The sequence below is a fragment of the Pelodiscus sinensis genome, chromosome 17, assembly GCF_049634645.1.
Source record: "Pelodiscus sinensis isolate JC-2024 chromosome 17, ASM4963464v1, whole genome shotgun sequence".
NCBI classification, from domain to species: domain Eukaryota; kingdom Metazoa; phylum Chordata; order Testudines; family Trionychidae; genus Pelodiscus; species Pelodiscus sinensis.
Genome location: NC_134727.1, coordinates 34,935,472 through 34,960,270, shown reverse-complemented (window position 1 = coordinate 34,960,270; position 24,799 = coordinate 34,935,472). Strand labels below are relative to the sequence as shown.

At 53.5% G+C, this 24,799-nt stretch overlaps 1 protein-coding gene across 3 annotated transcripts in view; it reads left to right on the top strand.

Annotated features, from left to right (window-relative positions):
* The window catches only part of PDGFRB (platelet derived growth factor receptor beta), a 75,339-nt gene extending 62,351 nt beyond the window's left edge, over positions 1-12,988 (top strand). For all 3 annotated transcript variants that reach the window (XM_075900541.1, XM_075900540.1, XM_075900542.1), the window contains 5 exons: positions 2,675-2,786; positions 3,132-3,231; positions 3,339-3,444; positions 5,059-5,291; positions 6,094-12,988. In XM_075900541.1, coding sequence (XP_075756656.1) covers positions 2,675-2,786; positions 3,132-3,231; positions 3,339-3,444; positions 5,059-5,291; positions 6,094-6,244 — 702 coding nt within the window. In that variant the 3' untranslated portion in view covers positions 6,245-12,988. The remainder of the gene's footprint in view (positions 1-2,674; positions 2,787-3,131; positions 3,232-3,338; positions 3,445-5,058; positions 5,292-6,093) is intronic.
* Positions 12,989-24,799: the final 11,811 nt, after the last annotated feature.

The following is a 24,799-nucleotide window of genomic DNA, read 5'->3' as shown; positions in this document are numbered from 1 at the left end:
CCCGACTCTCCTCCCCCAGCAGTCTGGATCCTCCATCAGCCTGACAACAAATGTTTCTTCCCTGCCTCTCGGCGGCCGACCAGGACTAGGGACCATTAGTGCTCGTGACTTTACATAGCGGTTAGACTAGATAAGTGGGGAGCTATCGTCACCAGCCATGGAGAAAGGGGATCTGGGGGCAGGTACTGGTCCCCCAAGTCAGAGGGAGAAGGGGGAGATTTCTCTAATCCTGGCCAGAGCCACTGATGGAGGGACAAAGGGGGCAGTTCCCTCCGGGCCCAACAATTTACAAGGGCCTGGGGCTGTGGGCCTTTAAATTGCCCCCAGAGCCCGACATGGCGTGGTCCAGGCAGTGTTGAGGGCTGCCTGAGGGAGGCACGGTGCAATACGGGTGGTGCTGAGGGCTGACTGCCTCTAGTCCCGCCCCTTCCACTCCAGGGCCTGGCCACCCCTGCCCCCGTCTCTACGTCTGATGGAGCCACGAGAACATTCTTTCTAGAGCCCTGTGCCGGAACTTAGAGAAGAGCCTCTGTTGGTCCCGCAGCCCAGAGCGCGCTACCACCCCGCACCCTGTCCCCGTGCAGCTCGTAGCTCTGAGTCATCCACCAAAGCGTCCCCATGAGTCTCTCGCAGAGCTGGGAATGGGCTCCAGCTCTTCTGACTCCCAGGGCCCTGCTCTAACCACTAGACCGCACAGAAAGAGGAAGTGCTTGTCTCGGGCTCCCCTGCGAGGGCTTTCAAGGAAGGCAATTCCGGTCTTTCTAGGTGGGAGAGGGCCCTGGGTTCTAACAAGCATCCACCAGGATGTTCTCTTGGTTGAAAGTTAACAATATGCGAGGCAGTGCCGGGGGAAGATGAATAATCCTTTGCTCTTCACAACAGCAGCTCCCAGAGAGTTTTATAAAGGAGATCAGTGTTATTGCCCCCACTGGACAGAAGGGAAAACTGAGGCATAGGGAAGAGCAGGGATTTGCCCAAGGTCACCCGGCAGCTCAGAGGCAGAGCTGGGGACTAGAAACTAGGTCCCCAGAGCAGGGGTTGAGCCACCAGCCCACCCTGGAGTAGTCAGGGTGCCTCTGCCTCCCTCACTTGCTGAATCGCTGCCCGCCAGGCGAGCTGGAAGCAGAGGGCTTGACGGGTGTAGGTGAGCTTCTCGGAATCCAGAAGGGGCCCACGGCACAAGAGCCTTGGCCACCCGCTCGGCTCATGGGCAGTGGGCAAGATCCCTCCCTTTCCTCCTCCGCAGCCCAGCTGGGGCTTTCCAATCCGGCCTGGCTGTTCCCTGGTAAAACAGGAAATGAAACCAGGCCCCTTTGCAATCCTTCCTGGGGATTATTTTTGATGCCAGTTGCGCAAGGAAATCCACATCCAGGGCAGCGCGCCGGGCACCCGGAGCTGCACGCAAGCCAGCAAAGCCAGGCAGTGTCAGTGCTGCAGAGGCCGGGTCGGATTGGGCCGCAGACAGGAAACACCAGGGGAAGAGGACTGGGGTGTCGATCTTGGTCCGACCTTCCTGGCTTCTTCGACAGCTCCAGGCAGATCCTGTTCATAGCGAGGCACAGTTGCCAGGTTTCAGAGGGCGCCACCTTCGGCCGGGGTGGGTGGAGAGGGGCAGACGGGCCGCATTTCAGGGGCCTGCGCCAGATGAGTCAGTGGAAGGCCGGGCATCCGTGTCACTAGAGTCTCCATGGCAACAGGCAGGCTTGTGGGCCCAGCTGAGAATGGACGTAGATGCTGAGCAGATGCCTGGGTGGCTTCTGGCCAGAGCTGCTGCCCCATCCTGGGATAGTCCCGGGGGGGATACTGGCATCTTCCCTCTCCAGGGCTGTCACGTCAGCCGCAGCAGCTCTGTCTCGAGGCCACAGTCCATGTGGCCAGGCTGGGGCAATGATCCAGCAGGAGAAGTCAGCTCTGGAAGGGAGGTGGCTTTGCTGGGCAGCAGGGAGGCCTCCGCAGGCAGACAGCAACTGTCGCTGCAGAGTGGAATTGGGAAGAGGGCTGCAGCTCTGCTGTCCTATCTGGCGGGTCAGTGTCACACCCTGACCCTGCTCTGGTAAATGGGGGGACAAGGCCCTAAGGGAAAGGGCTGATGCAAAGTGCTTGAGGGTGGAGAGTCGCTCCAAAGGGCGCCCCTCAGCCTCCTAAACTGGGCTCCATGGACAGTCACGGAGAAGGTGTCAAACTCCCCTGCCTATTGGTGCAGAGGTGAGCTGTCCCCAGAGGTTGGCTGGCTCCTGGCCCTAACCTAGTGCTGGGCAACCTCAGTTACTGAGTGGGCCACACAAGTGGCCCTTCTCGGTGGGCTGCAAGAGTGTCGTAGCCAAGACAATCTCCCGGGGTAGAGCAGCTTTGCTTGCTGCACTTGTGTTCCCAGAAGTGGCGGGGGGTGCCCGTTACACCGTGGCAGCGCTGTGATCGGACGCAGAGGGAGCGCACGGCTCCCCCAGTCAGTGTGGTGTGCGATCAGCATCCACCTCACCTCACGTGCCCTGGCTCTACCCGCGTGTCACTTTAGTAGGAAAACACCAACGCAGATGGAAGCCAGGGGAATCCGGCAGCCCTGCGTGTGGGCCAAAATGTCTCACGGGCCACCCAGAGAACCCTGATGGGCCGCTTACAGCCCACAGGTTGCCCACTGCTGCCCTAACTCATTCCCGCTCTCTCGTCTTTCCAGACCTTCCTGCCTCTGAAGTGGATGGCACCCGAGAGCATCTTCAACAACCTCTACACGACCCTGAGTGATGTGTGGTCCTTTGGGATCCTCCTCTGGGAGATATTCACTCTGGGTAAGTATCCTGAGACTCACCCTCCTGCCGCAGAACACGGCCTGTTTCCTTGGTTTCCTTCCGTTGTGCCTCACGCAGGCACAGCAGGGCTTGTCCCTGAATCTCTTTCCAGCCCCAACCAAGAGGGGGCATCTCTCCCTGAGTCCCATGCCACCCCATGCCAGGCAGGGCCCTCGGTGACGGAGCCTTGTCCTACCATATGCTGACCCGCTCAGGTCTGGTGATGAAGGTGGGGTAGGAATGGCGAAGAGAAGGGAGGGAGGTCCTAGTTTGACAACACTGACAGTGTGAGAGTGTTGGAGCCTTCCCATTAGCCTGGTTTCCAAATCCTCTTTCTCCTCCAAGGTGGGACTCCATACCCCGAACTACCCATGAACGAACAGTTCTACAACGCCATCAAACGTGGCTACCGCATGTCTAAGCCCACCCATGCTTCCAACGAGATGTAAGTGTTCGCCGCGCACTGGCCACATCTCATACGGGAGGTGCCCCACCACCCCTCCTGCCATCTAACTCTCTCTGTGTCCTTTCCACCCCCCTTCCTCTCCCCAGCTACGACATCATGCAGAAATGTTGGGAAGAGAAGTTTGAGATAAGACCGTCCTTCTCTCAGCTGGTGGTACTGATGGGGAACCTCCTGGCAGATACATACAAGAAGGTATGTCCCATGAGTGCTCTGGTGGGGATGTGGGGAGTAGGCTCCCCTAAAGAGGCAGCAGGGCCTAGCAGCTAGGATACTAGCCTATGGCTGGTGAGTTCAAGTCCCTGCTCTGCTGGCTTCCTGTGTGACCTTGGGCAATTAGTCTCTGTGCCTCAGTTCCCCATCTATAAATTGGGAACAGTAGTGGCACTTTGCCCCCTTGGGGTGCTGTGAGGATTAGGAGTGTGATGGGGGCGGTCACAGAAGACCCCTTGGGGGTGTCTCCCAGGGTGCTGACACTCACCTTCCTGCTCTCTGGGACTCCGCACCACCCTGTCCTGACGGGTCAGCTCCCTGGTCTCCCCCGGCCAGGGGCCTGAGTTGAGATCCCTTCCCCCCCACCCCCGGAAAGCAATGCAGACACTGAACCTCTTCAGGTACAAGGAGTGTGCAGTTTTGGGCCCAGTCTCCTGGGATACCACTCCCCAAATGGGATCAAACCCCCCAATGAATTACTTGAGTAAGCCCCTTTTAACAATGAAAAGGGGAACATGCACACTGCTTGCCCCCCCAGGTAATAATTGTTTCCATTGGGCTTGATACTAAGTAAAAGTGTTTTTAAGAAGTACAAACTGTAGGATTTAAGTGGTAATAAGTGAAAACAGGCAGAGCAAAGTAGGTTACAAACCTAAAGAAACAAAACCACTTGCTAATTCTACCCGACACCTCAGTACAAACTTTTCAGATTCATCCTAAAACCGCTTTTCTAGCTGCCTCTCCAAACCAGGGCTGTCTCCCCGACCCTGGGGTCTTCAGCTCCTTTCTTCAGGTGCAGCCCAGCCAAAAGACCTCGGCCCCTGCTTTCCTATTCTTTTTTAAAGAATTGAGGCCACTCCCTACCAACCACTAGATGCAGTCTAGATGCAGGGGAAATTTTTTCGAAAAAAGGCCACTTTTTTTAAAAAAAACCTGTAGTCTAGACTCACCCTGAGTTCTGTTCCTGGGTCTTGCCCAGTGTTCTTGGGTCACAAAGGTGCATCTACATTGCACCCTGATCTCGACTTTGCATAGCTTATTTCAAAATAAAGCGCTATTCCAAAATACCCCTTAACCCTCAAGGGTTACAGGGACGAGGGGTACAGAGACACCAGAACAGTGCAGTACGCCCATTATTTTGAAATCTATTTTGAAATAATGAGCTGCTTTAAAGACCTCCGGTATCCCGAAATAGCTCCGCGATGTAGACGTAGCCTAAATTCCACATGCTTCACCAGTTGTCTAGCAATCAGCGTGCATGTCTCCGTCTTTGGACACCGAAGGTCTGAGTCTCCTCTCCCACTGCCGTAGAGCAGGAGTCACTCCACAATGGGGCAACACCCCAATATCTCAAATAGCTCCCCCAAAACTGAGCCACTCCTTGGCTGCTTGGAAATGGGTGGCCAGGAGGGTTTCATTAATTTGTGTCTGGGAAGCACCACGCGATCTGGTGATGGAGGGCGCTGTAGCAGTGTTTCAGTGGGTACATGGCCCGGGCTCTGTAGCTTATATGTCTGAGGATGCCGGCTTGACCCCTGTTACCGCTATCCACTCTCACCCGCCTCCTTTCCTTTGTAACCTGCCCCGCGGGAGCAGCGGTACCAGCAGGTCGAGGAAGAATTCCTGAAGAGCGACCACCCAGCTGTTCTACGCACCAGGCCCAGGATCCCAGGGGTCAGCAGTGCCGAGTTCCCCCCCAGCCCCGGAAGTGTCCTCTATTCCGCTGTGCAGCAGGATGGGGGGGACAACGATTACATCATCCCCCTTCCTGATCCCAAGCCAGATGGAATCGACGACGGCCCTCAGGAAGCTTCCATCAGCCGGGCCAGGTAGCAAACCCAGGCCTCTTCACGCTTCCCCGGCTCCGATCTCTCTCCCCACGGGCCTAAACAAGAAACACTCCAGAAAAAGTAGAAGCAGGAGAGAGTGGTCAGTGATGGTGGAGAGGGGTGGGGGAGGGGGAGCTGACAGGAAAAACTATTTCCCTGGGATGGGTTCCCTAGAGACCTGGTGGAATCTCCAGCCCTAGAGGTGTTTAAGTCCTGGCTTGACAAAGCCCTGGCCGGGTTGATTGAGTTGGGTTGGTCCTGCTCTGGGCAGGGGGCTGGACTCAATGACTCCTGAGGTCTCTTCCAGCCCTGGGATTCTATGATTCTATGTCAAGCAACCCCAGAATCTGCTCCCTTCATTCTCGGGATCCTTACACCTACCCGCAGCCTGGCCTTTCCCTTCACAGCTGCCCAGTTCTTCTGTCTGCACTGCCAGATGGTAGTTGGAGTCCTCACGCCAGGCTGGGCTGGGGGCCCAGATCACAGCTGGACAGCGGCGCGTTGTTGTATATGCAGCACAGTGCCCCGATGGGCACAGCCCTCGGGACATTGACAGCTGCGCTGTGTGTGCCTCGGGGGTGAACTGAAGTTGCATCTTGTCAATCATTTTGAGGGAGGTGCAGCCTCAGTAGAAGCCTGTCTAAGAAGGAGGGTGGCACCAGGCCGCTGTGGGGCCTAGCTGGTAATTCCTCGTGCTCCAAGAGAGCCAGCCATGTCTTTCCTAGCAAGTGGGCCCTGGCTTGGGACGTCAGAGACTTCAGACAGTGCGTTAATTTCTCTCCTTTCCCTCCTCTCCCTTTAGTTCTATGCTAAACGAAGCAAACACGGCGTCCACCATATCCTGCGACAGCCCCCTGGACCCGCAGCAGGAAGAGGAACAAGCACCAGAACCGAAGTCAGGCTGCCAGGAGCCAAACCCAGAGCACCACACTATGGAAGAGAGTTTTCTGTAGCAGGGACAGGGCTGATGCTACCCCACAGCCACCAGTGAAACCAGCTGGGGGGCAGCCAGGCTTGGTGGAGAACTTTGTGGGGTGCTTGTTTATCCCACCCTCCATCCGAGCTCCTAGCACAGTGTGAGTTATAGAGGGACCTTTCCCCACCGCCAGCCTCACTGCCACACTCCACCCCATCGACCAAACTACTGAGATGGGGAGGGGTCTCCACACAGTGCACCCAGACTGAGGGGCAGGACTCCAGCGGGTCTCCAGGGGAGATGCTGCTGTTCACTCCACTTGTTTGCTATCCCAGCCTCTTTCATGAATTTCAGCGTCCGTCTGGGCCAAAGGGGCCTCTTCACTATTCTGCGTATCATCCGTGCTGTGGTACAGCTGCCGCGGTGCCGTATGCGGCTGGCTAGACAGACCGATTCCTTGCAGCTCGCTGGTGCTGTGTCGGGAGCCAATAGGCCAGGCCCCAGACACTGGAGAACCAGGATTTTACTGAGTGGATTCTTTCTCCAGCTCAGCAGAGCTACCAGCACCGCTGAAGAGAAACCAGCCGTGGGGTCTGGAGACGTTCGGTCACCGACCGGCATTCTTCCCGCTTGTCCTCTGCAGCCTGTCTGAGGTGGGCATGGCACTACAAGCATTATGGTACAGATTACCTGTGGCGCTAGGCCACGATGCTGCAATACCCCAGGCGATATCCTAGGCTGAACCCACAACAGCGCTCTGGGTTCCCAAGGGCCAACCAGGAACCGAAGAAGCTCTGATAACGACTCCGCTGTAGCAGCCACAGCGCAATCCAGCCTTAACTTCCTCTTCACAGACTCTAAGCCTAGGCAGTCTCCACATCACTCATGTAAAGGGACCAAATCAGATCTCTTAAGTCATTAGCCAGGGCCAGTATAGGAACAAAAATGGCTATTAATGAATCCCCCAGTGCCTGCTGGGAAAGTCTCTCAGCTAGCTGGCTCTAGACTGTTCATTTTATCGGTGGGAAGCAGTGGTATGAAGCTGATGTTCATACGAGTTTCCCTTTCAGTGTCATCTGGATCCCTCCCGTGAATTGTAGCCTCTTTCCCTACAAGAGTCAAGAGAGAGAGAAAGAGAGAGAGAGAGAGAGAGGTTGTGAAGTCATCTGAGAGCTGCATGGGGTTTATGAGCCTGCCACTTAGTTTCTTTGTACAAATACATGGGGGAAGCCAAGCTTTAAGCAAAAAGCAGCATTTGTTTGCCAGAAGCAGTCATTCTTGTGCTGACAGGATTCATGGAGCCTTGCAGGATGGCACCTCTTGGTACCCAAGCAGAGGGGAAAGGATCAGGTTATCAGATGGGAAGTGGGCCCAAGACAGGGTCTTTCTCTTAGGCCAGGTCTACACTGCGGGGATAAAGTCGTCTTAAGGTACATAACTCAGCTATGTAAATAACACAGCTGGAGTCGATGTACCTTAAGCTGAGCTTGGCGCCGTCTCCACCATGGGAGGTTGATGGGAGAAAGGTTCCCGTTGACTCACTTACTCCTCGCAATGGAGAGGAGTACTGGAACTGATGGCCCCCTCAGCATTCGATTAAGTAGGTCTTTACTAGACCTGCTAAATCGAACTCCAGAAGATCAATCGCCAGAGCGTCGATCCTCTGGTACGTGGAGACATGGCATTAAGAAAAAGGAATGCAGAATGGAAATATTGGAGTTCCCTGATCTTGCTTCAAATCCCTCCTCGACGCCCATTGGAAGGGCTGTGGTCTGTAGTGCTCTGAGCTTCCACTCATTATTCGAAAAGAGTTAAACCAGTAAGAAAACAAGGAAGCCATGAAATCCCCACCAGGGTGGCTGAAAAGCCATAAAACCAGAGAAGTTATGACCATGTCTTCATCTTGGAGACCAGCATTTTCTCCCATTTGAATAGCATCCAATCGCTTAGCTGCCTTTCCCACCACGCCTCCAGCTCCCTTGAGCTTCTCCGCCACACACAGAGGCTGTGCTCATATTAACAGAGATGGCTGGAAAGGTTCAAAGTTTCCATCACGTTCTATGTGGCGGTTTGTTGGCCAGTGTATAGAGTCGTTTAAAACTGTCCACCCAAAAACAGTGAAAATGTTGGTGTTTTCCAACCAGCTCAGGTAGTTAATGGTGACATATTTATAAAGTGAAAACAAGAGGAACAGTTACCTGTGGGAGGAGAGGGTGTTATCTTTTAATAAAGCTAGAGGGGGCACTTAGTGGTAGCCAGCCAAGTGTTACTGCAAGCCATGGCCCGCGATTATCTATTTCCTGCAGCTGTAGGCAGATTTCTCCTTCCTCCTCATCCTCAGGAGTCACTCTGAGAATGGCAACTGGTTTCCTACCCACTCTTCCTCTGTTCATGGTGCAAGATCCATTTTTGTGGCCATTCCTCAGTCAAGAAATGCCTCTCCAGCCACAGGGAAGCAGCAACACAAGAGATCTTTGGAGTCAGCCCATTTTTCCTCAGTTTCTCTGAATGTTCTAACCACCGCAACCTCTGCCAGCTGAAAACACACCTGGAGGGGAAACTGCTCGTATCAAAGAATTTTGAGTTCTGCTTGTGTCCCAGCTGGTTCAGACATCTTAGTATGGGTGGATTGAATAGATCAGCTCTAGGGTCAGAGCCTTTATCTGTCAGGGCAGATTTCTCTTTTTATGATGCCTCATGCTAGGACGTGGATTAGAACCTGCGATTTAACTCATTAGCTAGTGCCTGCATGTCAGCCCTTTGCAAAATGTAATGTCCAGATCTGAGCTGTGAATCCGGGGCTAGTGTGGTGTATGGCAAGGTGTGCTGGTGTGACCACTGTCTGCCTACATCTACCCCCAACTTGCCTTCCACTCCACTGAGCTGGAGACTTTGGCTGGTTTCACATCCTCCTGCGAAGGGGTAGTGACTCGCTGCCTTGTCAGAGTGAGACAGCCACTCCGACAAGGACAGACAGTGCACGCCAGGTGAGCCTCCCTCAAGGTAAGAGTCCAGCTGGGTAGTGCGGTCAGCTTGTTTTAATTCCCAAACAGCCAATGCATACAATGCTAGCAGCTTGATGGTCAAAGGACACCTACCCCTTGCAGTTGTCAGAAGAAATTCCCCTGCCAGGGGTTACGGTTCTCACCCCTTCTCTCTCTGCTGCTGAAATTTCCACCTGGATCAGCCAGACTTTTAAAACCATCCCTTGTCAGCAATTTTGTAGCCATTATTGGTCCAGTGATCTCTTGAGGGGAACCAGTTCCTCCTGGGGTTGTATTTTGTATCGTTACTCTTTGTATTTGTTTTTAATGTTGAGGGATGGGTCCAAACTGAACCCCTTTTCAAGAACCCCAAATGTTGGCCTCTCCGGAACCCCAAAAGGGAGCCCAGTCCTGTAGTTTGGGCCCATCTCTGGTATGTTTTTTAATCTCCAGTCATAACAAAGTTATCCGCTGTACTATATGCACATTCCTCCTGCCAATCATGATTTTTTTGGTGCCTCTGTGTGTCCAGGGGACTATTGCTACACAACAGTCTCTCCATGTTTAAGGTGCTTCTCAGACTGACCTGTGTGATTATTTTTTTTTTTAACGTTTGTCATTTTCTGTTGTGTTGCTTTTCTGTAAGGAGAGTCACGTTCAGTGTTTTTTGTCGCATTGTAAAATCTAGAGCACAGTGGACTTTACTTGTGGACAGAGGGAAGTGAGTTACTCCTCTGGGGACCAGCAGGCCCTGGGTGGAGTTGGAGCCAAGAGATAGGAGTTAGAAGTGCAATAACAATGAGCAGTCAGGAGAAAGTTGGCCAAAATGGGGGTCAGAGACTCACCTAACGTAGAGTCGCCAACTCTCTAGGACAGGGCTGGGGAACCTTTTTTGGGTTGGGGGCCATTGACCCACAGGAAAATCAGTCAGGTGAGAAGCAAACAAGAAAAAACCAAGTCCTCACTGATTTGGCCCCCGACTGAGAAGGAAAAAGACCCTCCCCACATTCCCATCACACACCAGAGCTGGGGGGCAGGGTCCAGGCTAGAAGATTTTGTGTGCTCCAACCCCATGGGGAAATGGCAGGGGGGCTGGAGTGCCAGCGTGGGCTCCCCAAGGAGCCCTCACCCTCAGGGGCTGGATCCAGGCAAGCCAGGTGCCTTAGGTTCCCCACCCCTGCTGTAGGAGGTACAGCACCCACGGGCAGGAAATATGCAGGGTACTTGATAAGCGCTGGATGGAGAGCATGGGCGCACCATGTCATGTCAGTTCACAAGACTGGACTAAGCAGAGGAGGTGTATCTCATAGCTCTATTCTATTGGGAGAAATTTGCCACCACCCAAGCAAGGAGGACTGAGAGGATCCCTGCCTTGTTCCGCTGCACCGATTCGAGAGAGAGCTTAGCTCACATGTCTAGTCCATCTCCACCTCCCAAGCAATACAGGGTTGTTCCCTGCAGGATTCCTGCTCCAGCTTAGTTTTAACTTGCACTTTACCACTGTTGAAGGCCTCATAGTGAGGCAGTCCCAGAACAGGGGGGAGCTAAGAATGACTAGCCACCTGGCCCTGCTCTTCCCCACATAAAGGGAAGGAGAATTTAAAGACACAGAGCCTTCATCCTCACCCTCCTGTCCTCCCCCACATCAGTTAGTGCCCATCCCAGCTCTGCCAGGATGCAGGCTGGCACAGGTTGCACACAGATTGCAAAGGGGTTAAAAATACCGACCCAGGCCCACAGACCCTCCGCACACACACAGGCAGGGCACTGGGAAATGCTCCCGTGGGCCCGCTTTAGGGTAAAGGCCATGCTAAATGAGGCTCCTGTTCCTGTCCCTAGAGCACGGGCAACCCTAAATACCCCGCCGGTGGCTTCTCTGCAGAGTTCTATTCAGACAGCAGAAGGGCAGCTGACCTGCAGCTTCTACATCACATTGCAACAGGTGCCAAAACTGCTCCAAGGCACATGGGGCCAAGCTGCCGCAGCCCCTGGATTTCCAGACCTCTAAGGACATTTGCTTAGGTCCAGCTGATCAGACACCTGAGCAGCATCACCCAGGTCACTGACACAGCGTGTCTCGGTGACATTGCCACAGCCGGGAATGTAACACATGGGTGAGGATGGGGGGAAGCCGTTAATGAAATTCTGCCCAGTGAGATCAAACCGAAGTGAAATGAGCCACTCCTCCCCCGGCACGTCTCCTTCCCCTCACTTTCAAGCCTCGCTGTAGGATCAGCAGCTTCCTTCCGACAAGCAGTCGTTTCAGAGCTAGCACTTCTCTAGTTCCTCTAACCTTGGGTTCCAACTTCTTCGGGTTTGGCGGCATTAAATAGGTAGGAGCCAAAGCATGAGGACAGAACTGGAGCAGGCCGTCTGACGCAGGCCGTCCCTAAAGCATTTCGGTCATGCCCCAAGTGTCCAGTGGGAGGGAGGAGGTGAAGAAAAGGAAGGGAACATCCTTCAGGAAAAGGACAGTGGGTTAGGAAGCAGCTGCGGTAGCCTGGGGCAGAGTTAAATGAAAGTGAATCAAATCCAGTATTTCACTTGGAGCCGCTCAGCAATGCCATTTGTTAAGATGAACGTATATTTTTGCTGCCTTCTTATGGTCTCCTCTATGCCTTATAGACGGGAACCACTGGGGAGGGATCTGCCTGCCATGCAGACCAACCCATTCTTTTCCAGGGCCACGTCTTACACTACGCGGAAGATCCGCGCTGCCGAGTTCAATCTTCCGAGGTTCAATTTAGCGGGTCTACTGAAGACCTGCTAAATCAAACTCAGAGGATGCCTCTGTTGGTGCCAGTAGTCCTGCGCCTCACAAGGAGTAAGGGACTTCCTGCTGTGTGCACAGCATGGAAACACTAAGATATGTCACCTTCAGCTATGTAATTAACGTAGCAGGAGTTGTGTATCTTTAGTTGACCTTCCGCTGTAGTGTAGACCAGGCCTAGGTATGGTACTTATCTGTGGCCCTTCTTACTGCGCTATCTGTGTGCCCAACTGTCTTCAGTGTATTTGTCCTCACAGCCCCTCTAGGGCAGGGCAGAGCTATTATAGCCTCTGTATAGAAAGGAATTGATGCTTAGAGAAGCTAAATGACTTGCCCAGGGTCACATAAGGAATCTGTAGCAGAGCAGGAAACTGCATCCAGGACTCCCAATGCACAAGTTAAAGGGAATTCCCCTTTTCCTTTGGAAGGGCAAACCCTGCGCTCAGACATACCAGGGTAAATCTAGCGTGCCCCAGTGTAGTCATGGCGTTGTTCTAGATTTACCCCAGAGTTACTGTGAGAATGAGCTAGGCCAGACATGTGATTCATTCCTTCTAGACTTGGGGGACGGAATAAAGTTAAAGAGCCAAGCAGTGGAAGGGCATATAGCTCTGACCCTTATGTTTGCTGGGTCCCCCCTTTATAGCCTGCACTATCCATTCCAAAGCATTACTGAGTTTGCCCACTAATTTCTCTCACACCCTCCCCCGGTACAATATGGAGACTCTGTTGGGAATGCACCTTTCTGTAGCATGTTCTAGACCTGTGTGGAATCTCTGAATAGAAAAAAAGTACCAGGGTTGGCATTTTTCCCTTTAAGCTGTCCTAAGCCATCATGGGGGCAAGAGACACAGACCGGCATTCAAACTAAGGTACCAAAGAGTTAACGTTATCCTAGGTTTACAGTGTATTTGTAGGGTTCTTATTAAGCCACATTTATACCAGCGAGATATTATTTTTATGCCGTAAACTTTATACACATGTTTTAATGAAAGATTTTTTAAAATTAAAGGCGTTTCTTTTTTCAGCTGCTTTCTCTCTGGTTGCTAATTTGTGGTGGCGGGCGGGGCGAGGGGTTGGCCGTGGTTTCTTGCCGTAATCTCATATCAGGGAGGCGTTTGTGTATGGGGTGGGGATGAAGATTAAGCATGGGGCGGCTAAGGGAGAAGAATGTTAATATGCTGTGCAGGGCTCCCCGAGCTTAGAGAAAGCTGAGCCGTGGTCCCGAGCAGGAGAGATGGCCTATATAGCCAGCAGCTGGGCCCAAGCACCTGCTGCGGATGCGAATCTCTTGAGTCGAGCCCTCCAGTTCCTGAGCAGGGAAGCAGGTGAGTGGAGGGGATGACTCATTCAGTAGCCATGCGGGGAGATGAGCTGGGTTCTTAACAACCCCTCTTGGAGTCTCTCCCTGCCTCTTCCCCTCCTGCAAAAGGTCACAGAGCATCCCTGTGGCGGAGGCGTCCTGGTTGACTCTTCCCCATCTCAGTACAGACGGGTGGGGGGTGGGGTGCTTTCTCCCCATCCCATAGGGGGCTGGGCACAATGTCTCTGCAGCACCCCCAGTCCTGGTCAGCCTGTGAACCAGCACGAGGCTAGGCACCAGCCGGCTGGTGCATGATTGCCCCCCAACCTGCTGCGTCGCTGGCTGCAAAGCCGAACCCACTCGCTGGGCCCAGCAGTCACCAAACCGAGCCTGAACCTGGGCTGGGCTCTCAGGTCCTGGGGCGCAGTCACAGCTGATCTCCCCGAGTCAGCGCGGGAACCCGGGAATCGGGAAAGCCCCACCAGCCCATGTGCTTTGCATGTCAGGGACCCAACAGAAGCAGGCGTGGGATAACTGCCCCTGTCCTTAATGTCTCCCCCAACTGCCAAGCGCCTGGAGCTTGGTGTCAAGCCTGATGCATGAGGGGTGAGATCACAGACAGGCCAGGCACCGCGCACGCCCTGGCAGTGCAGGATGGCGTGGGGAAAGCGGGGGGGTGGGGGGGCAGAGGGCCTAGTGTGGGTGCCCAAGTGAGAGATCAGGCGTGGTTTGGTTGGGTAGATCTCTCCAACTTCTGATTCTTTTCCTGCCTGCGTTCACCCACCCTCCTCTCCTTAATGGGCAGCAAGTAGGTCATGTCCCTTGAAGTACTGGGGGAGCCCTGCAGAAGGAAGACAATGGAGACCCCTTTCCAGGAGGCACCCAAACTATTTAAAGGCACATTACCCCATTCCTATACATTAACCCCCCTCAAAGCCTCCTTCCTTTCTACCCCAGCTTTTCCTCTCTGACCCTGGAGGGCTGTTACAGCCCCCTAGACCCGCAGAAGGCAGGCGGGCCACAGCCCAGGATAATGGCCTGGCTTGCTTAGCCTGAGCCCGTGTAGCCAAGGTCTGTGGCATAGACTATCGCAGGAGACGGTGAAGTTGCCAGCCAAGCCGCAGGGATCCTATGTCTGTCTCTGACTACCACGGCTGGGCAGGAGGCTGATTGGTTTCTGAGTGGCTCGGGATGGTTGCCCCAAGGAAAAGGCAGCAGGGTTTGTTCTGATTCACGTGGCAAGGCTGAGCTGTCTCTGTCCCGGGCAGGCTGGCACCTTTTGTCCCTAAGCTGAGTCAGCAGGTGAATCAGCAAGGGGAAAAAATCCCCTTCTCAATAAAGGCGGCAGCAAGGTCCTGAATCCTGAATCTGGGCACGGGAACGTAGCTTGTTGATTCTGTAGGAGCCAGTTCCCACTCCCCTCTCGGTCCATTCGCTCCCATCCCCCTTTTGCATGAACGCCAGCACTAAAGAGAAGCTGCTCGTGTTGTGGTGAACACCCTGCTGCCCAGGGAAGATGCCCCAGTCGTCAGGGGAGCCAGGTGAGGTGCTTGTTAGCATAACGCGCCGCCTGACCATGAGATGAGACAGAATTCTCGTCTCTGGTTTTCCCTTCCATACTGCGGCAGCAACGAGGCAAAGCAGGGTGGTGCTGGAACATGGCACATGCACCCTCCCAAAGGGGTACCCAGGTAACATCTTCCTGAGGCTGCAGAAACAGTTGTGCTAATGGGCTGTTGACTCTGAAGCCTAGTGATGGAGTAGACATCATTTAGGAATAGAAAAAAAAATTCTTGAGCCCCCGGCACTAATTGCTTGAGACCGGGCACCTCTTTCAGTACAAATTAAGCGCTGGAGAGAAAGCGTACAAAGGGAGGAGACAACAGGAGTAGAGGCCAGTGTAAAATCGTAGCTGTTTTCCGGTTCTCTCCATGCACTGGCTGCAAGAAGGCCTCATCTGTAATGTCTGATTCACCTCTTCATCTGAGCATGACTCAGACAGGGATTGGACAACAGGAGCAGCTGAAGTCATTCAGGCACAGATGGTGAAAGGATCTGACCAGGCAGTGTCTCTTCTCGGATGCAAACCGGGAACCCCCTAAGGAAAGAGATTTTTTTTTTAATCACTAAACTCCCACTGGATACTGCCATACATTACCCATGGGGGTCTCTCCTCATGCTGACATCAATATTGAATGCTGCTCACTTGGTAAACACCCTCCTGGATGTTCTCTTAGGTCTTGTCTCCACTTACTGGTGAATCAACACTCTGTCGATCCATCTTCCGGGGTTTGATTTAGTGGGTCTAGCAAAGACCCGCTAAATCAAACGCTGAGGGTGCCCCCATTAATTGTAATAGAAATGTAGCCATGTTAGTCTGGTGTAGCTGAAGCAAAATGCAGGATTATGTAGCACTTTAAAGACTAACAAGATGGTTTATTAGATGATGAGCTTTCGTGGGCCAGACCCACTTCCTCAGATCAAATAGTGGAAGAAAATAATCACAACCATATATACCAAAGGATACAATTAAAAAAAATGAACACATATGAAAAGGACAAATCACATTTCAGAACAGAAGGGGGATGTGGGGGGGGGGAGGAAGGAAGGTAAGTGTCTGTGAGTTAATGATATTAGAGGTGGGGAGAGTTAGATGTCTGTGAGCTAATGGTATTAGAAGTGATAATTGGGGAAGCTATCTTGGTAATGGGTAAGATAGTTGGGGTCTTTGTTCAATCCCCCCCAGAGAGTGTCGAATTTTTTAACTGTCATTCATGTTAAAATTCGACACTCTCCAGGGGGGATTGAACAAAGACCCCAACTACCTTACCCATTACAAAGATAGCTTCCCCAATTCTCACCTCTAATACCACTAGCTCACAGACATCTAACTCTCCCCACCTCTAATATCACAACTCACAGACACTTACCTTCCTTCCTTCCCCCCTCCCTCCCCTGCATGCCCCTTCTGTTCTGAAATGTGATTTGTCCTTTTCATATGTGTTCATTTTTTTTAATTGTATCCTTTGGTATATATGGTTGTGACTATTTTCTTCCACTACTTGATCTGAGGAAGTGGGTCTGGCCCACGAAAGCTCATCATCTAATAAACCATCTTGTTAGTCTTTAAAGTGCTACATAGTCCTGCATTTTGCTTCACCCATTAATTGTGGTATTCCTTGCAGTTGCAAGGCATAAGGGAAGTCGACAGGAGCGTTTCTCCCATTTACTTCCTGCTGTGGGCCACCCCAGAAAATCAACGCAAGGTACATTGACTCCAAGTACACAACTCACGTAGCTGCGAATCTTGTATCAATTTTGTCCACCAGTGTAGACCTGGCCTCAGAGACTTGTCCTGGGCATAAGGTTACTTCCAACTAAGAAGAGTCACAGCCTTTGAGAGTTTGCTGGATTTGTGTGCTAACAGCTCAGCCAGTCAGCACCGTTACAAAACTTTACTCAGACCTAGGTTACATTTTACTTACCGAGGTCAGAATCAGTGCAAATTCTGCTAAGCTGTGGCTTGTTAGTCATAGTTATTTATTTCTTAAGTTGACTTAGTAACATTAACCCAGTTCTGTTGCGTAACTCAGCGCATCTAGGGTATGTCTGGACGATATGCCTCTGCCGACAGAGTAATAAATAAAAATAAAAATGGCTTCCGCGCTGTGCCGGCTCAGCTGATTGTCGGCACAGCGCACGAGTCAAGACGAGGATTGATCGACAAGGGAAGCCTTTGTCGACTGCTCCTGTAAACCTCGTTTCACGAGGCATAAGGGAGCAGTCGACAAAGGCTTCCCTTGTCGATCAATCCACATCTTGACTCGTGTGCTGTGCTGGCGATCAGCTGAGCCATTTTTATTTTAATGAAGCCAGAGATATTTAAATCCCTGCTTCATTGACTATGGCGAGTGGCCTATTTTACACGCCTCTGTCGGCAGAGGCATGTACGCTAGCCGTACCCCTCGTGTCCATGGTGCAAATCCTCTCGCTGCTTGTCTCTGCTTCATCTCCTCCCATGTGCGAGGAATGCCGGCTTTCCAACAAACAGCCCCGACGCTGCTCTAGCAAAGAGTTTCTCCTACATCTCGTGGGAGGGATCCGACTTGACCTGCCTGCCCTCTACGTTGTAAAATGAAGTCGATGCTCATGATTTTCTCTGACTCCAGAAATTTCGCCTTAGAAAGGTAGCCGGCACGCAGCGTCCTCCATCGCGGTGCCCCTAGCAATGCTGCACCCGCTGCCTTCCTTTGGGGGTGCGCTGAGCGAGGCGCGTCCCTCGCCGAGGGCAGCTTTTTTTCTTCCACTCCCTACTGGCAGTCGCCAGCTTCTCAGTGGAGAGTGGTTCTCTCAGCCCCCTGCCAGCCCTTGCCCACGTGGGTTTCCAGCGCGAGGAAGGCATCGATGCTCTAACGTGGCGGGGCTGCACGGCTGCGTTTCCTGACGCGCTGCCTCGCTGTGCTCTCTGCGGAGGGGCAGGAGGAGGCAGACCACGGCCAGGCCTCCCAATCGCGGCTCCCCGCCACCAATCTGGGTCTGCGTGGGGCAGGAGAGCAGGGTTCATCCTGCCTCTGGGATGCGGCTCAGGCCGCTTTGGCAGCACGTTCTGCTGCCCCTGGAGGCTGCACACAGCTCTGAGGCTCTGGTTTCTCCTTGTGGGCATGCAGCAGCGGCTCCATTGAGTTCACGTTGACTTTTGCGTCCTTTGCCCCTCTGGTACGTTCGGCCCCTGGGTGAGTGGCCCTTATGCCGGCCTCCCAATTCATCAACCCCGGTGACCTGCTACTGGGGATGAGATTCCCGCTGCCTTCCTGCTCAGAGGCTTGATTTGCGGAGGCGCTGAGCACCCATAACTCCACTGGAAATCAGCAGATGCTCGGCACCTCTGGAAATCTGGCCCTGGGGGATCCGTGGAAGGGGGATACGTGTTCTCCCCACTCAGGAAGGGGCCTTGCTCCGGGTGGTGTGTGGGGAAAGTCGTCCCCTTCCTGCAGCAGAAGGAGGCCCAGTTCAGCCTGTTCTGACGGCAGCAGAGGGGGCCTCGCTGCTCGTGATGTTTCTAGCTAGAAATCCGGCCACGCACCAGTTCTGTTTCCTCTTTTCTCTGTGGTCCAGTACATCTGCGCTGAGCTATTTTCAGGGGGCTGCTGGCTACGGACACTACTCGGCAGAAGAAACCGCTGATGAGACGGACATGCACAGATTTTCAACACTGCTGAGGAACACGGAAGAATCTGGAGGGAGGGGGCCTTTAAGAAAACCTGGTCTCACCAGCAGCTCCTTATGGGGCCCACAGCCTGGGCTCATCTTTTCCACAAGATACTGAGGAAAACCAAGGGGCTGTTTGCTTTGCCCGGATGGAATTACAGCCCCTGATGCGCTGTTAGCCCTGTGGGCAGCCAGAAGGAAACACAGGCCTTCCGTTGCCAATCACAACACTGCACGTGGCCTTACTGCATCAGCCAGAGGACAGGGGTACTCGGAGCTCCGTGCTTCAGGCACCAAATTAGCAACCACCATTACCCGAAAGAGCCACAGCAGGGTGACTTCATTGTTTCAGAGATTATTTTGATATGCTGCTGCATTACTCTCACAGCAAAACCCCAACCTCCTATTTTACAGTTGGTTACTAACATAGTAAAAGCATCCTGATGGGTTACTAACTAAGACTGGCTAATAATTAAATGACGGGCTGCAATGAGCCACGTGCTGGAAAGAGCCATTAAAGAGCCGTATGCAGCTCGTGAGCCATCGTCTGAGTATCACTCCTCTATACATTTCATTGGGTCCCAGGAATGCTGAGCAAGATTTGGGCACCTCAGTAAAATTGCCTGGATGTGGAGGACCCGAGCGGTGCTGAGTAGTCACCCTCACACTGTGGACTATGTACCGATCCGGCCCTTGTTGCAGGGTCTGAGCCCATATCCCGTAGGACCTTATCTTGTGGCTCTTCTTCACCTAGTCCAGCCATCCTAAAACAGCTGAAGTCGGTCACTTAGGCTGTGTTTAGACTGGCAAGTTTTTCCGGAAAATCATCTGCTTTTGCGGAAAAACTTGCCAGCTGTCTATACTGGCCACTTGAATTTCTGGAAAAGCACTGATGATCTCATGTAAAATCATCAGTGCTTTTCCGGAAATACTATGCTGCTCCCGTTTGGGCAAAAGTCTTTTTCCGAAAGACTTTTGCGCAAAAGGGCCAGTGTATACAGCATAGTACTGTTTTCCGCAAAAAAGCCTCGATTGTGAAAAAGGCAATCGGGGCTTTTTTGCGGAAAACAGCGTCTAGATTGGCCACGGACGCTTTTCCGCAAAAAGTGCTTTTGCGGAAAAGCATCCTGCCAATCTAGATGCACTTTTCCAAAAATGCTTTTAATGGAAAACTTTTCCGTTAAAAGCATTTTCGGAAATTCATGCCAGTGTAGACGTAGCCTTACTGGAAGAACTGCACCATTTTTTCCCAACAGTGCCTGAGACCCTTGACCAACGTCAACAGAAAGAAAGGACCTGGGATCTTCAGTAGTGAAAGTACAGGCCCTTCTAGAGAAGCGGAGCCTACACTGGCCTTTTCTCCTCCTTCCCTATTTTCTGGCTCATTTCCACACATAACAGTGATGGCAGGAGCACTAGGCCTGAGGTTCAAACCAGCATGTTATGCAGACCTGCACTGAGCAACGGCTGGCAATAAATGCAGGCAGCCTCAAGTAACACTCAGAGCATCACCCCTACTAGTGGAGCTGATCCAGGGGTAGCGTGACGGGAATTTTCTGAGAGTTAAGGGCTAGACAAGGAACAACACTATTAGTGTCAGTGCCAGTTGTAATTTCTGGAACCAGCCCCTGGGAGTGATGTGATACTAATATCAGATACGCATTTAGAACAGTAGTTCTCAAACTTTTTGGTCCCTGGCCCGGCCCACTCAATGCAGACCTTTCTGCAGACCACTTACAACCGCCCCCATGACAAAATGGGGGCAGGAGCAGGCTGAGGGTGGAGGGGTCTGGCGGGAGGCTGGGTGCAGGAGCAGGCTGAGGGTGGAGGGGTCTGGCGGGAGGCTGGGTGCAGGAGCAGGCTGAGGGTGGAGGGGTCTGGCGGGAGGCTGGGTGCAGGAGCAGGCTGAGGGTGGAGGGGTCTGGGCGGGAGGCTGGGTGCAGGAGGGGGCTGAGGGTGGAGGGGTCTGGCGGGAGGCTGGGTGCAGGAGCAGGCTGAGAGTGGAGGGGTCTGGGCGGGAGGCTGGGTGCAGGAGGGGGCTGAGAGTGTGGGGATCTAGGCATGAGGGAGTGGGGGCCTCTACCCTGGCTCCGGGTCTCCCTTTGCTCCCAGGCACCAGCCTCCACTGCTCCCACTGGCCATGAGTCCCTCAGCTGGGGGGAGGGGGAGTGCAGCACACAGAGTCAGGTTCAGCCCGTGAGACTCATCTCTTTCTCCTGCAGAAGGAAGCAGGCGTGGGGCTGGAGCTCCAGCGCGGGCTCCCTGCTGCGGGGGTGGGAGGGTGAGCCCCAAACCCATGGCCCACCTGCAGGATGGTCGCCTGCAGACCACACCTGGAGAACCACTACCCTAGCAGATCACATCTCAGGCATTCCAGGCCCCAGCATTCTTGTCCCCTCAGTGGCACTACGGTTGGTTACCTATGGATTTCCCTCCTCGGTTTGCTGCCATTTTGCACATTCTGCAGAGGGCCTGTCCGGAGGGAAGGAGTAAGGGGTGAGCTGTTTGAGAACTTGTCCCCTGTCTCTGAGCTGGGCTGCTTTAGCACTTGTTCCTTCTGGCTGAGTCAGTTCCCTCTGAGTGACTTGGTCTTTGTTCCTGGAAAAAAGAAAAAAAGAAGAGGAGAGATAAACAACCCTTAAAAATCCCCTCTGGCCTGAAAGACAGCGAGAGAGAGAGATTTAGCCCACATGGCTCCTGCACTTTTGAGCTGCCTGTCTGCATCCTGCTCCTCGCCTGCACATACCCAGCTCCTGTATGGATGCCACCACCATTTGAGACAGAATCCCCCTCTCTAACCTGCACTGCAGTCAAGTGGAATTTCTTCTTGCCTTGGCTAAGCCAGGAAAAACTGCTGAGAGGGAAGAGTTGCCTTCCAAACATCACCTTTTCTTTGAAACTCCCGGCCTTTCTTCACAGCCTCAATTGCTAGCCAATTCTGACCCGAAACCTGGAGCCCTCCCAGATCCAGAGAGAGAGACATTACATTTCTGCAACTGCGCTGCACTTCTGTGGCATAGCTTCCCAGGGCCCTTCTTAGAAATTCTGATTATTTAGTGCCAAACTACATTTATGCTATTTCTGTTTTTCCTTCCCTCCCATTTTTTTCCTGCCAGACAGAAGAGTGAAGGCGGGTGACCATCTTTCCATATGCTGAATACGGGATACCTGTCAAAATCACCAGTAGTCAAACGAGTTCAACGTCAATCAGATTTGAAGGCTTCAATATCTGAGATATAGGTGAGAGGATTATTCTAGGAGGGGTGAGTGAGATTTTGTGGCCTGCACTGTGCAGGCGGTCAGACTAGATGATCATAATGGTCCCTTCTGACCTTAAAGTCTATGAGTCTATGAGAACTGTGCAGTACAAACATTCAAATTAACGTCAAGCCGACTGAGCTTAAAAAGAAATTCTTCATAGCTGAAGTCTAGTTATTTACCTTCTTATCTCTAAGACCATGTCTAGACTACGGAGAAGATTGACATAGCATCAGTCAATCTTCTGGCATTCAATTTAGCAGGTCTAGTAAAGACCCACTAAATCAAACACTGAGGGTGCAACCGTCGATGCTGGAACTCCTACTCCTCGTGAGGACAAGGGAAGTCAACAGGAGCATTTCTCCTGTCAACCTCCCACTGTGAGGATGGTGCAAAAACTCGGCTTAAGGTACGTCAACTCCAGTTACGTTTTTTACACAGTTGGAAATGTGTACCTTACGCTGACCTTTGGCTGTTGTGTAGCCTTGGCCTAAGGTTTGCATGGGGAACGGTCTCACAGACACACACACCTCTCTTACGTGAGGATGAGGGTGGCCAACCAACCTGGCCCATGGAGATGGGCGACCAACCTGACCCAACCCTCCCTGCCTAGTGCTCTCTTCCTGGGACCTTCAGATGGACCCATCTCGTCTGGTACCATGTCGTCTCGAGGCAACAAGCGGCAGGGTCACAGCCCATCCTCCCCAGAGATCTGTGAGGGGTCCACCCCAGAACATGGCCAGCAGCAGCCTCTTGGTACTGTGCAGAAGGGAAGCACTTCCAGCCACAGCGGGGTAGGGATGACATGGCCCGCGGCTTTGCAGAGGTTATCTCTATCCTTGCTCCTCCCACTCCTCTGTGGCTAGAAGCAGCTTGTAGAAAAGCTACTTTCTGCCTGTAGAACAGCAGCTAACCCCTCCAGGATGCTGCTGGCCACCGACTCAACGCAGCCACCTCTTGCTCCTTGGCTACAGCGTGGGCAGGAAGGGGTTAAGCCCTAAGGCTGTATTGTGCACAGGGGAGGGGGACAATTCCCCAGGCCAGTGCTGGGTGGGGCTTTGGTACATGGAGGACTTGGCTCCTCCTGGCCGGCATCCTGGGCCAGAGGGTCCCTCCATGGCTTCCGTCCCAGCCAAAGGCAGCGGGGGGACAGAGCCAGCCAGCTAGGCTGTTGGTGAGATGAATGATCGGACCAGGGGCTGGTTCTTCGCACAGCACCGGGTCCAGGATGCACCTCACGGGGCAGGGTGGGGGGAGATGGAGGAGCAGTAGGGCTGAGGGGATGAAAGGCCCAGCAGGGAGAGGACAGTGAGGCAACCGGCCAGCCATGGTCAGCCCGCTCACCAGCCACTGAAGCAAGTTGCTAGTTCCGGCTGGAAACAAGGCAATGGGATGTGGGAGGGGCTGCTGGCCAAGAGGAAACACAGCAGCAGGGACTGTCCTGGTGGACCAGAAGGGGAAGCAGCTGGTCCCATATGCTGCAGCTGTGCCCAACCCCCACCGCCCACTGGATTCCCGCCCCCCCACTCACTGCTGGTGAGTGGGCAGCAGGCGAGCAAGGATCTGGCCAGCTGTAGGACCCGCCTGCACTGATAGCAGAGGGGAGATAGAAAATACGGGGACAATTTGCCCATTGTAGGGACACTTGCAGGAGGACTTAGATACCGGACTGTCCCTTTAAAAACAGGCCATCTGGCCACCCTAAGGGAAGGGAGCCGGTAACTTCACAATTGTTCTTGCACTTGATGCCGTCTAGCACACACTTAGCAATGGGCAAGGCCAAGCCAGCCTTCCTTTGGGTTTCATGCCTTGGTATTTATTTGCATGCAAGGCTTTTCCTGCTGTGTTCATTTTCACACACTTAGAGATGAGCTTTAATGCAGTTTCAGTTTTCTTTTCTGGCTTTGAACTGGCCTTGGCTGGGAAGGCGCTTGGCTGTGTAAGAAGAGGCCTGCTTCCAGAAATAGGCCAGAGGCTGAGAGCTCGGCCAATACAGAACAACAGTAGGAATTGATGAATAATGCCCAGGGCGCACTCCTCAGAGAGAAAGGGCTCTTTGGAGTCGCCCCCATAAACATGTGGGGGCAACAGATTCAGTGGGGCCTGCAAAGCCTGCCCTGACAAGCCCGGTTTGGTCATGAGAAAAGATACTGGCCACTCTATGATGACCAAAGTGCCGCACACGGCTGGACTCGGTCATGTGCCCAGTGGGCAAGTTCCCGCATCAGGCACCACCCTCAACGTGAGCCTTTATTGACTTGGTTCTTGGCTGCCTCAGCAAGGGCCTGCGTGAGGCGTGCGCAGCCGGTTCCCTCGCACACGGCCCCTGCACTTTATTATAGGCCCTGCCTGCCTGGGTGGCGCGTGCTACCTGAGGTGCGTCTCCAAGCTGTGGATTGCACATGGCGGTTTCCACCCTGCCCCCCTCCAGCCCAGTGGGGCCCCTGAGAGAAGAGGAGGCGGCTGCCGCAGGTGCTTGTGGTGAGGGTGCCTCAGGTACCCCCTCCCCCACGCTGCCATGCTGGGAGCTCTTGGTGCCGCTATGGGAGCAGCCGCCACAACCCCACATGGGCATTGCCGGTGCCCTGGGCCTGGTGTGGGGCTGCTGGTACCCCAGGCTGCGGCGTCCCATTCGAACTAGGCCCCGCAAATAATCACACCAGCTCTGGCCTCAGCAAAGAGGCCAAGGCCTGAGCCACATCGCCTGTCGCTCGCAAGGGTGATTCCTCCCCTTCGGGGCCGAGGCACATCAGGCTCAGAAGCATCTTTCCCTTGGGCAGCTTATTCCCCAGACAGGCCAAAGAGTTTCTTGAACCTTCCTTTGCTTGCCTGCACTGGTCACTGTCAGGAGCCCAGACGACAGGGGCCCATCCAACATCGGGGTTCAATAGCTCCGTGGTTTGCGTATTGGCCTGCTAAACCCAGGGCTGTGAGCTCAATCCTTGAGAGGGGCCATTTGGGGCAAATCTGTCAGGGATGGTACTTGGTCGTGCCGTGAGGGCAGGGGACTGGACTCGATGACCTCTCAAGGTCCCTTCCAGCTCTGAGATAGGTCTATCTCCATAATAT